Below are 12,875 nucleotides of genomic sequence, written 5' to 3' on the forward strand. Positions count from 1 at the left end.
CATGCCTAGACAGCCTTTGACTGTCCAGGCATGCTGGGACTTGTAGTTTTGCAACATCTGGAGGCACCTTGGTTGGGAAACACTGTTTTATTCCAGTGTTTCCCAGCCAGGTTGCCTCCAGATGTTGCAAAACTACAACTCCCAGCATGCCTAGACAGCCTTTGACTGTCCAGGCATGCTGGGGCTTGTAGTTTTGCAACATCTGGAGGCACCCTGGTTGGGAAACACTGTTTTAGGCCAGTGTTTCCCAGCCAGGTTGCCTCCAGATGTTGCAAAACTACAACTCCCAGCATGCCTAGACAGCCTTTGACTGTCCAGGCATGCTGGGACTTGTAGTTTTGCAACATCTGGAGGCACCCTGGTTGGGAAACACTGTTTTAGGCCAGTGTTTCCCAGCCAGGTTGCCTCCAGATGTTGCAAAACTACAACTCCCAGCATGCCTAGACAGCCTTTGACTGTCCAGGCATGCTGGGACTTGTAGTTTTGCAACATCTGGAGGCACCCTGGTTGGGAAACACTGTTTTAGGCCAGTGTTTCCCAGCCAGGTTGCCTCCAGATGTTGCAAAACTACAACTCCCAGCATGCCTAGACAGCCTTTGACTGTCCAGGCATGCTGGGGCTTGTAGTTTTGCAACATCTGGAGGCACCCTGGTTGGGAAACACTGGCCTAAAACAGTGTTTCCCAACCAGGGTGCCTCCAGATGTTGCAAAACTACAAGCCCCAGGTTGGGAAACACTGTGCCCGGCCTCCGCCCCACCTTACTGTAAGGGCATGCTGGGAGTTGTAGTCCTGCAGCTGGGGGCAGGGGACAAGCTTGTCACATTTATTATCACCTGCTCACACATCTCCTGCACCACACAACTACAACTCCCAGCATGTCCTTACTGTAAGGGCATGCTGGCAGTTGTAGTCGTGCGGGGCGGGAGATGTGTGAGCAGGTGATAATAAATGTACTAACCCATTTTTTTTGTTTTCTTCTCATTTCAGATCCGTTTATCCTGTGGACTCCTTCGGATTCGGTGGACTACTTCGATGACCAGCGTTTTTCTTTGTTTGATTTTAATAAAATGGTTAACGAGGGCTTGTGGGGGAGTGTTTTTTGTAATAAAAAATTTTTAAAACCTGTTGTGTTTTTTTCTTACTTTACTAGACAGGCTTAGTAGTGGAAGGTGTCTTATAGACAGAGTCCATTACTAACCTGGGCTTAGCGCTAGCCACAAAAACAGCTAGCGCTAACCCCCTATTATTACCCCGGTACCCAACGCCACAGGGGTGCCGGGAAGAGCCGGTACCAACAGGCCTGGAGCGTCAAAAATGGCGCTCCTGGGCCTAGGCGGTAACAGGCTGGCGTTATTTAGGCTGGGGAGGGCCAGTAACAATGGTCCTCGCCCACCCTGGGAACGTCAGGCTGTTACTGTTTGGTTGGTATTTGGCTGAGAATGAAAATAGGGGGGACCCTATGCGTTTTTTTTTTTAAATAAATAATGAAATATATTTAAAAAACGCATAGGGTCACCCTATTTTTATTCTCAACCAAATACCAACCAAACAGTAACAGCCTGACGTTACCAGGGTGGGCGAGGACCATTGTTACTGGCCCTCCCCAACCTAAATAACGCCAGCCTGTTACCGCCTAGGCCCAGGAGCGCCATTTTTGACGCTCCGGGCATGTTGGTACCGGCTCTTCCCGGCACCCCTGTGTGTTGGGTACCAGTGTTTCCCAGCCAGGTTGCCTCCAGATGTTGCAAAACTACAACTCCCAGCATGCCTAGACAGCCTTTGACTGTCCAGGCATGCTGGGGCTTGTAGTTTTGCAACATCTGGAGGCACCCTGGTTGGGAAACACTGGCCTAAAACAGTGTTTCCCAACCAGGGTGCCTCCAGATGTTGCAAAACTACAAGCCCCAGGTTGGGAAACACTGTGCCCGGCCTCCGCCCCACCTTACTGTAAGGGCATGCTGGGAGTTGTAGTCCTGCAGCTGGGGGCAGGGGACAAGCTTGTCACATTTATTATCACCTGCTCACACATCTCCTGCACCACACAACTACAACTCCCAGCATGTCCTTACTGTAAGGGCATGCTGGCAGTTGTAGTCGTGCGGGGCGGGAGATGTGTGAGCAGGTGATAATAAATGTACTAACCCATTTTTTTAGTTTTCTTCTCATTTCAGATCCGTTTATCCTGTGGACTCCTTCGGATTCAGTGGACTACTTCGATGACCAGCGTTTTTCTTTGTTTGATTTTAATAAAATGGTTAACGAGGGCTTGTGGGGGAGTGTTTTTTGTAATAAAAAATTTTTAAAACCTGTTGTGTTTTTTTCTTACTTTACTAGACAGGCTTAGTAGTGGAAGCTGTCTTATAGACAGAGTCCATTACTAACCTGGGCTTAGCGCTAGCCACAAAAACAGCTAGCGCTAACCCCCTATTATTACCCCGGTACCCAACGCCACAGGGGTGCCGGGAAGAGCCGGTACCAACAGGCCTGGAGCGTCAAAAATGGCGCTCCTGGGCCTAGGCGGTAACAGGCTGGCGTTATTTAGGCTGGGGAGGGCCAGTAACAATGGTCCTCGCCCACCCTGGGAACGTCAGGCTGTTACTGTTTGGTTGGTATTTGGCTGAGAATGAAAATAGGGGGGACCCTATGCGTTTTTTTTTTAAATAAATAATTAAATATATTTAAAAAACGCATAGGGTCCCCCTATTTTTATTCTCAACCAAATACCAACCAAACAGTAACAGCCTGACGTTACCAGGGTGGGCGAGGACCATTGTTACTGGCCCTCCCCAACCTAAATAACGCCAGCCTGTTACCGCCTAGGCCCAGGAGCGCCATTTTTGACGCTCCGGGCCTGTTGGTACCGGCTCTTCCCGGCACCCCTGTGTGTTGGGTACCGGGGTAATAATTGGGGGTTAGCGCTAGCTGTTTTTGTGGCTAACGCTAAGCCCGGCTTAGTAATGGACTCAGTCTATAAGACAGCTTCCACTACTAAGCCTGTCTAGTAAAGTAAAATAAAAATAAAACACAACAGGTTTTAAAAAAAATTTATTACAAAAAACACTCCCCCACAAGCCCTCGTTAACCATTTTATTAACATCAAGCAAAGAAAAACGCTGGTCATCGAAGTAGTCCACCGAATCCGAAGGAGTCCACAGGATACACAGATCTGTAGAAGAAGTAACCAAAAAAAAAAAAAAGTGTAAGTACATTTAGGGAGAAAAAAACTGTGTTAAAAAAATGTAATAAACACACACACACACACACACACTAAACGCTGTTTACCACTTCTGAGCCATGACTACAATTTACAGTGATCCCTCAACTTACAATGGCCTCAACATACAATAGTTTCAACATACAATGGTCTTTTCTGGACCATCGTAAGTTGAAACCAGACTCAACATACAATGCTACAGACAGTCCAGATCTGTAAAACGTGTCAATGGCTGGAAGAACCAACCAATCAAAATGGGCATTCACTGGTAAAACCCCTGTATTACTGAAGTGTATGCACTGACTGGTATTACATGTTCTGTACACTTTACCTGTATCAGGGTTAGCTGCTCTTTTGGACACCAGGTGAGGGCAACTCCATTACTTGTTTTGGACATTGCCTGTACTGTACAGGACCCCTGAAGAAGCTCCTGTCCTCTACATAGACCAGTGTTTGCCAAGCAGGGTGGCCCCATTTTTTGCAAAACTACAACTCCCAGCATGCCCGGACAGCCTTTGGCTGTCCAGGCATGCTGGGAGTTATAGTTTTGCAACAGCTGGAGGCTCCCTGCTTGGGAAACACTGACATAGACAGTGATTTACAGCTCCCAGCAGATCTTTATTACTTTTATATGTAAGGATTTGCTTTATCTATATCAGTTATCTACTTATTTTTCTTTGTCACTTTTTCCTATTTTTGGATGACATTTTGGTGCCTTTAGAACCAATTACCCTGTTTCCATAGAGTTATGGTCTCAACATACAATGGTTTCAACTTACAATGGTTTTCCTGGAACCAATTAATATTGTAACTTGAGGGACCACTGTAGTTATTGAATTATTTAGATGTGGTGAAAAAGCTAAAAAAAAACTCAAAAACAAAAGATCCAGAAGGAAACCAGCAGCCAAACCAATTCAGACAGCAGGAAAAAGGAACAGACTATTTTTTCTACTACATGAAGTAAATTTCCCACTTTTGCCTATGTGTGCCAAATTTATTAATGCCGTGCAACAATTTAGTAAATTTGTCGCACATAGTCAAAAATGAAGTAGAAAAAAACAGGGTAAAAACCAGACTACATAGTAAAAGATTAGTAAATGCCCCCCCTGGTGAATAACCCCTTTAAATTATCACTACCAGTATGTGCAGTGTGATGAATTTGGGTGATCGGTGGTCTCTGTTTATGACACAGCCTTAGGGTTAGCATATTAAAGTAGATACAGATTTGAAGAACATTTTTTACATTTTCTTAATTTGTATTTACAAAATGTTATTCTTACAAACAAGGACATAACAGGCCAAACTTACCTACAAATAACTTTTGCTGCAATGGTTTCATATATATTAAGCATGAGCACATGGTTTTCTTCTGCTAACACAGATTTTATATTGTCATCTTCAAGTTGGTAAGCTGTACTAGAAGTTTCTTTCTTAGAGATGCTCAGGACCTGTTTAATAAGTATGTTACTAGCATGCAGATTGAAAAATGTAATCTGAATATAGCCTAACTTAGATTATATAGGCAATATTTTTGAGGTAACACAGTGAAAGGAGCATTATATAGAGCTGATTTCTAAATTATTATTTCAGAATGCCCCATTAGCCTTTACAAAGAAAAGCTGTGACCAATAGGAATAAAAGTTCTTTTATAGGAAATTGTGTATTTTATTTGTCATTAGAGACCACATAATCCTTATAGTATTCATTTCCCATACATCCTTTATAATTCATCACCCAGACATAAATATTTTACCAGTTCTGGTTATGTCAGTCCACCAACCATTTTTTTTTTTATTGCACAAATGGTTTTCTACTGACTAATTTTGGTAACACTTTTACAATATATTGGTAAGCCTGTATCTTGAGAATCTAGGTCATACAGTATTACATTTACAATATGGCATCATACCTTGTTACGATTAGTGAATCCAGTTTTGGAGATCTTGCAGCTCTCAAGTTCTTTGATTTTGGTCACCTGATTCTGTTTTGCCCGATAGGTAACTTTACAATTTCCAGAAACATCAACCTGAAATAGGCAATCCAGTTAAGAACCACAAACTAAACAAGTACATATATATGTATATATATATATATATATATATATATATATATATATATATACATATATAGTAAATTTGAGTAGCCGTATTAGTCCAGTGATGCAGATGCAAATCAAAAAATGGCCCATCTTAGTGTGAATTCTCCACACAAAGGGAGGAATCCCGAAAGCTTGTCTCTACAAAATTCTGTTAGTCCAATAAAAAAGGTATTACAAGATACTGCAACATTTTTTGATTTGCATCTATATATATATATATATATATATATATATATATATATATATATATACACACACACACACACATACATACAGTACAGACCAGAAGTTTGGAAACACCTTCTCATTCAGAGTTTTCTTTATTTTCATGATTATGAAAATTGTAGATTCACACTGAAGGCATCAAAACTATGAATTAACACATGTGGAATTATATACAAAACAAAAAAGTGTGAAACAACTGAAAATATGTCATATTCTAGGTTCTTCAAAGTAGCCACCGTTTGCTTTGATTACTGCTTTGCACACTCTTGGCATTCTCTTGATGGCTTCAAGAGGTAGTCACCTGAAATGGTCTTCCGACACTCTTGAAGGAGTTCCCAGAGATGCTTAGCACTTGTTGGCCCTTTTTGCCTTCACTCTGCGGTCCAGCTCACCCCAAACCATCTCGATTGGGTTCAGGTCCGGTGACTGTGGAGGCCAGGTAATCTGGCCCAGCACCCAATCACTCTCCTTATTGGTCAAATAGCCCTTACACAGCCTGGAGGTGTGTTTGGGGTCATTGTCCTGTTGAAAAATAAATGATGGTCCAACTAAACGCAAACCGGATGGAATAGCATGCTGCTGCAAGATGCTGTGGTAGCCATGCTGGTTCAGTATGACTTCAATTTTGAATAAATCCCCAACAGTGTCACCTGCAAAGCACCCCCACACCATCACACCTCCTCCTCCACACCAGCACACCTGTGAAGTGAAAACCATTTCAGGTGACTACCTCTTGAATCTCAACAAGAGAATGCCAGGAGTGTGCAAAGCAGTAATCAAGGCAAAAGGTGGCTACTTTGAAGAACCTAGAATATGACATATTTTCAGTTATTTCACACTTTTTGTTATGTATATAATTCCACATGTGTTAATTCATAGTTTTGATGCCTTCTGTGTGAATCTACAATTTTCATAGTCATGAAAATAAAGAAAACTCTGAATGAGAAGGTGTTTCCAAACTTTTGGTCTGTACTGTATATATATATATATATATATATATATATATATATACACACATACATATATATATATATATATATATATATATATATATAGGCACAAGAGATAAGTATTCCTCTTAGGGCCTGTTCCCACTGAGTAATTCAAGAGGAATTTTACTCGAGTAATTCCTCTTCAATTCTCCGCTCCAAATTAATGCACATCTCCTCTGCCCATTGACTTTAATGTTTTTTTTTTTTTTTTGCTGTCCTGTTCACACTGCAGAAATTCTACTAGCGGAATTCCGACGCTGAATTCCTTTTTCGGCTTGAAGAAAGAACATGTTCATTCTTCAAGCGGAATCCGTAAGCAGAATCCAATAGAAGTCAATGGTAAAAAAAAATTCTGCCTGACATAATTTTCAAGCGGAATTCGATCAGAATTCAAGCGGAATTCCGAAAAGTAGAATTAAATAGCCTCCTCCTTCATTCCTCTTCATTTCCGCATGGAAATTCCGCTTGAATTCCTCTTGAATTCCGCTTAATGGATAAAATGACAAGAATTTATGACATAAAAGGCACCAATTTCCTGACCGAAATTATTCCTCATGAATTCCTCTTGATTTCCTCAGTGTGAACGCACCCTTAGACAGAGACAACACTTCTGGTGTATGGAGATTCGAAAAAGGCCATTAGTACTCCACGGGCTTTCTGGGAAAGGTAATATGCAAATTCCTTGGCCATCAGCTTTAGCTCCAGTTACGAATCCCAGAAACTGATCAGATTTTAATGCCAAGCCAGAATTCTTCCCAAAAGGGAAGAGGACCCATCTGCAGACAGCACATTTTCCGAGTATTTTTCTCCTCGTCAGTGCAGAGTAGGGAGTTCTGGCATGGCTAGTTAAAGGTCTGTTGACTAGGCAAAAGGGATAAGCCGGAGCACTGGGCAGAACATCATGGGGGGTGCCAGTGGTTGGACTTTCAAATCCTCACCCACCCCTGCTGGGTACGATTCCCTGCAGAGAGGGATAAGTTTTCATAAACAGGAATAATCTTATCTCTGAAAATGTATGCTGCTTCCAACTATCAGGTTTGAACCTCTGTTTCAAACCTGACACATTAAGATGTACAGTGGGGCCCCACAGAAGTCTGGGGAGTGACTGAAAAAGTATTGTTCCAGCTTTTTAATAATGTAGTGGATGAAACCCCTTCTGCAAGAAGATATACGGATATTTACATGCAAGATAACAATTCATATTCTTGTTATAAGAGTGGCCATCATCTAACATCTGAAATGTAAGCATTTTGATGTGCATATATATTTTATTTTGTAGTTACATCATTATAAAAAAAAAAAAACCTTGGCCAAATACTCATGCATCCTACTGCCATTCCTATAGCACATGTTGAGTATGTGTGAGGGATAAAAATGATTTATCAGGAAACAGGTTCAACAGTTCATGAACAATGCGACACATTCCATTATTTGCTTGCTACCCACCACAAGAATATGATTCTACTCATCCTATGTTTTACTTCCTACATATCATAAAACCACACTAGGCACAGGAGATGACCTATGCTGGAATCTTAAATCCAAGGACTTGACTAGCTTCCTGCTGGGTCACAAGCTGCCACTTGTGTTAACTGCCCACATCTTGCAAGACTATTACCTCAGTGACTGTACCAGGGCTGAGCTGGATCTGGAAGAGGCTTGCCAAGCCTCTCTTGATATTACTAAGGACTGTGGGTTCATCCTGGTACATATACAGTGTTTTCACCTAGGGAAACAAACAAATGGTTTGGTAACCAGACAATGCAATAAACATGACACACATTGCATTTACATTATGCTTGCTGTTATTGCTAATATTTTACATGCATATGCAGTCTTTATGTTTATGACACATAATATTTATTTATAACACCAACATATACTGCAGTGCAGTACAGAAATTGTCATCAATTGGGCTCACAATCTAAGGGTATGTTCATATGGCGGAATGTCCGTGGGAAATACTGCCAGAATATTCGTCACAGACTTCCACTGCAGCAGCGTCTCATTGATTTCAATGGGATTCTGCTGTACTGTTCACATGGTGGAAATCCCGATTCCGATGTCCGCAGAAAGAATAGACATGTCTATTCTTTTTGCGAATTTCACTCGGAAATGCATTGCCGTCTATGAGATGGCGCATTTCCGAGTGGTCCTAGCGCCCGCTGGATTATTGAAATGTGCGGAATGTCCGCCGTGTTTTCCAAGAAGACATTCTGCACATTTTACGGTGTGTGACCATGGCCTAGGAAAAACACACCCAAGGACTAGTTTCATAGAACCAATTAATATCCCAGAATTATGTTTGGAGTGTGGAAGGAATATGCCAATGTATTCAAGTATTTACAAAAGGAATAACAGAGAAACGGCACAAGGACAGGCACAGAGTTGTAATAAAAGATTGATATTAGGCTGGGTTCACACTACGTTTTGTCCCATACGGGAGCGCATACGGCAGGGGGGAGCTAAAAGCTCGCGCTCCCGTATGTGACCGTATGCGCTCCCATATGCCATTCATTTCAATGAGCCGACCGGAGTGAAACGTTCGGTCCGGTCGGCTCATTTTTGCGCCGTATGCGCTTTTACAACCGGACCTAAAACTGTGGTCAACCACGGTTTTAGGTCCGGTTGTAAAAGCGCATACGGCGCAAAAATTAGCCGACCGGACCGAACGTTTCACTCCGGTCGGCTCATTGAAATGAATGACATACGGGAGCGCATACGGTCACATACGGGAGCGCGAGATTTTAGCTCCCTCCTGCCGTATGCGCTCCCGTATGGGACAAAACGTAGTGTGAACCCAGCCTTAGATCGGGAAAGAAAGTATTTTGTAGAATAGACATGCCAGGATAGCTGACCAGTTCTTTATATTGTGCCTACAAAAGCTGCAGCTTTCCTTTTTGGAATCCTCATCCATTGCAGTTGCCTGGTGAATGTATAGTGAAAACCAAACTGTTTAAAAATACAATACTATTGATTTACGTGTTCTGGTGCCATTGTTGTCTGTCATGATCTGTACCTTCTTTGGCCTATAATATGGAGCTAAGGGAAGAACAAGGCTGAAGGGACGCATAATGGTTTGCTACCTTTTTGTTTTCATATATTTCAAGTTTCAAGTGTTATGCCATATATTACAATATATTCAGTGACGTGTCAAAAGTTCATTAGTCTTTGTACTACTCTTTTATCTGCTTTTATGCGTTGCTTTAAATCAATGGACTTTGTATCCTTTCTTCCAGCAAGACTGTATGAACAAACGCTATGATGTCTGAAGTTGTATTTTGCAGCACAAACCAAACTGACTAATAAACCTCACGAAGGCATAATAACTGGAATCAAAGGGAATTTCTATGGGAATTTCTATTTGTATGCCAGTTCTGAAGTAGATGTTTGTGTGTAGATATGTAAAGAAGATTTTCTTACTCAAGTGTATGGTTATTTTGATTTCGACTATATCTGTAAATTTTAACATTTCTTTTTTAAAACTTTGTAAGATTTTAATGCAAATCCTAAAATGACAGACCTTAGTCTACAACCTCAGGCACATTGCATTGCCATTTGTATTGACTCTGCACGGAGACCTTACAACTCTGTATTATGGGCTGGTAGCCACTCAAGATGCCACAATATGGTGCCTCCATGTGCAGTTCTTTTAGGGAAATGTCCAAAATATAGCCTCTGATGTAAAATGCCACGTTCTTGCCATGGTCCATTGTCAACCCCATTGTCGGACACTTTTCAGAATATTTTTGTCCATCTTCATCATTGCCATAGAAAATGAACAAAGCAGTTGTCAAGTATGTGTACTGCCCCTACATTAAGGATAGAGGTGGACAGGAAATAAGAAGTAAGGTAGCAAAATTCCTTCAAAGTTTCTTTCCAGAAATTAGGTCTCCCATGTTTCACCATCTGCCATATCTAATGAATATCTAAATGCCCCTCATTTTGTTTTAGAACATACATGAAAAGCCAAAAAGAGACAGGTGATTGCCCTCTAGGACTGTCCCTTCTATTGATAAAGATAACTGTGCTATCTTGATCTAGAAGATAAATGCAGTTTAAGGTAGTGACTTTTTCTTGAGGTTCAACTTTACTACATAAGGGTGGAAAACAGCAGATCAACTGGAGGTCAATTCATACAAGCTTTATTATAGCCCACATACATTGTAATACATATTTCCATAATTACAGTAGAACTTCAAGTTACAATTGTGTCTTTTGTGGGCTATCATAATCAGATGTGATTGACTGAAAGAATCAACTAATCATAGAGGACGTGTTACTGGTAAAACATCTGTATTACTAAATTGTATTCATTGATTTGCTGTCCAGATGCGCCTCTACAGTACAGGGTGGTACTATTGCTCTTTACCTATGCCAGGATGAGCTGCTCCTTTGGACACCAGGTCAAGGTAGCTCTATTTTCTATAATGTATAGCTTCCAGAAGTTCTGTCTGACTTTTATATGTAAGGCCTTGCTTTATCTGTATTAAGTTTTTATTTGTCCTTAACTCCTTTAGCCCATTTTGGCCTTAAAGGGGTACTCCGCTGCTCAGCATTTGGAACAAAATGTTCCGAATGCTTAGAGCCGGCAGCTCAAGACGTCATGAGCCTCGCCCCCTCATGATGTCATGCCCCGCCCCCTCAATGCAAGTCTATGGGAGGGGGCGTGATGGCTGTACCGCCCCCTTCCATAGACTTGCATTGAGGGGGCGGGGATTGATGTCATGAGGGGCGTGGCTATAACATCACGAGCTCCCGGCGCTGGCTCTAAGCGTTTGGAACCTTTTGTTCCAAATGCAGAGCAGCGGAATACCCCTTAAAGGAGACAGCAAATTTCTATTTTTGCATTTGTGTTTTTTCCTTCTTGCCTCTTAAGACCCATATGAGGGCTTGTTTTTTCGCATGACCAATTGTACTTTGCAATGACACCTATCATTTTAGCATAAAATGCATAGTGCAACCAAAAAAATAGTGTTTGTGGCGGTAAACTGAAAAGAAAACCACAATTTAGCAACTCTTGGAAGGTTTAGTTTTTAGGCAGTGCACCATGTAGTAAAAATAAAAATGATCTCTTTATTCTGAAGGTCAATAAGATTAAACTATATCAGATTTATATATTTTCTATTAAAGTCCTACTTTAAAAAAAAAGTCTAACTTTTTTTTTTAACAAAATCAGTATGCTTAAAATTGTCCTTTTCTGACCCTATAGTTTCTTTTTTTTATTATACTGTATACAGGACTTTTTGATAACATTTTATAAATTTTGCCTCTGATAAATGATTTCATTAAAAAAATCTGCATTTTTGACATCTGGTATTTTTTTTACATTTACCCTGTTTACTGGGCGGCATCTTAAACATTATATTTTAAACATTTGGACCATTTAACACATGGCGATACTTAATATATTTACTTTATTTTGTATGTAAAATAAGAGAAGGTGATTAAAATTTTTGCTATGAAAGAGTTTTTATATAATTTTAAAAACATTTTTTATTTTGTTATTTTAGGCTGGGTTCACATCACGTTTTAGGCAATACAGGACCGCATACGGCTGGGGGGAAGTAAAACCAGGCGCTCCCGTATCCCTGCCGTATGCGGCCCGTATGTAATGTATTTCAATGAGCCGACCAGAGTGAAGCGCTGACTCCAGTCGGTTCATTTTTGTCCTGTATGCGGTTTTCCCACCTGACCTAAAACCGTGGCACTACTACTCCCAACATGGAGCACACTCTGCTCCATTCTGGGAGCTGTAGTACCTGCATTAATAGAGAGATCGCAGCGGGTGTAACTTCTGACACCCACTGCGATCTGTCTATTAATGCGGGTACTACAGCTCCCAGCATGAGGCAGAGTGTGCTCCATGTTGGGAGTAGTATTACCTATAGTTATGGAAAGATCACTGCAGGTATCACTCCTGACACCCGCTGTGATCCTCCGGTATAATGTATAGATGCGGCGGGCGCTCTCCTATGGTCCCCTGCACGGCCGTATATATATACACCTATTCATATTTCTCACAGAGAGCTGTGATTGGCTGGAACCATCTGGCCAATCACAGCTCTGTGCAGGAAATATGAATATGTGTATATATACGTCAGGGCAGGGGACCATAGAAGAGCGCCCGCCGCATCTATACATTATACAGAAAGATTGCAGCGGGCGATCTGTCTATTAGTAAAGATCGATTGGCGCAAATGATGAATTACTGACTAAAGTTAAAATCACACACACGACCGTGATTTTAAGAAAGTTGTAAAAATGACAGTGGAGAGAATGTGCCAAACTTTGGCGCAAAAAGACACTGCGCCAAAGCATTGCGCCAAAGTTACATGAAAAAAA

General features: G+C 41.4%; 1 protein-coding gene across 6 annotated transcripts in view; it reads right to left on the reverse strand.

Moving 5' to 3' along the window:
* MTTP (microsomal triglyceride transfer protein) overlaps positions 1 to 12,875 on the reverse strand; it is a 137,910-nt gene that overhangs the window by 58,135 nt on the left and 66,900 nt on the right. For all 6 annotated transcript variants that reach the window (XM_056566924.1, XM_056566934.1, XM_056566942.1 and 3 more), the window contains exons 4-6: positions 8,149 to 8,256; positions 5,125 to 5,241; positions 4,524 to 4,663 (exon numbers count right to left, since the gene is read on the reverse strand). In XM_056566924.1, coding sequence (XP_056422899.1) covers positions 4,524 to 4,663; positions 5,125 to 5,241; positions 8,149 to 8,256 — 365 coding nt within the window. The remainder of the gene's footprint in view (positions 1 to 4,523; positions 4,664 to 5,124; positions 5,242 to 8,148; positions 8,257 to 12,875) is intronic.

Source organism: Hyla sarda, chromosome 1 (genome assembly GCF_029499605.1).
Source record: "Hyla sarda isolate aHylSar1 chromosome 1, aHylSar1.hap1, whole genome shotgun sequence".
In the NCBI taxonomy this organism is placed as follows: domain Eukaryota; kingdom Metazoa; phylum Chordata; class Amphibia; order Anura; family Hylidae; genus Hyla; species Hyla sarda.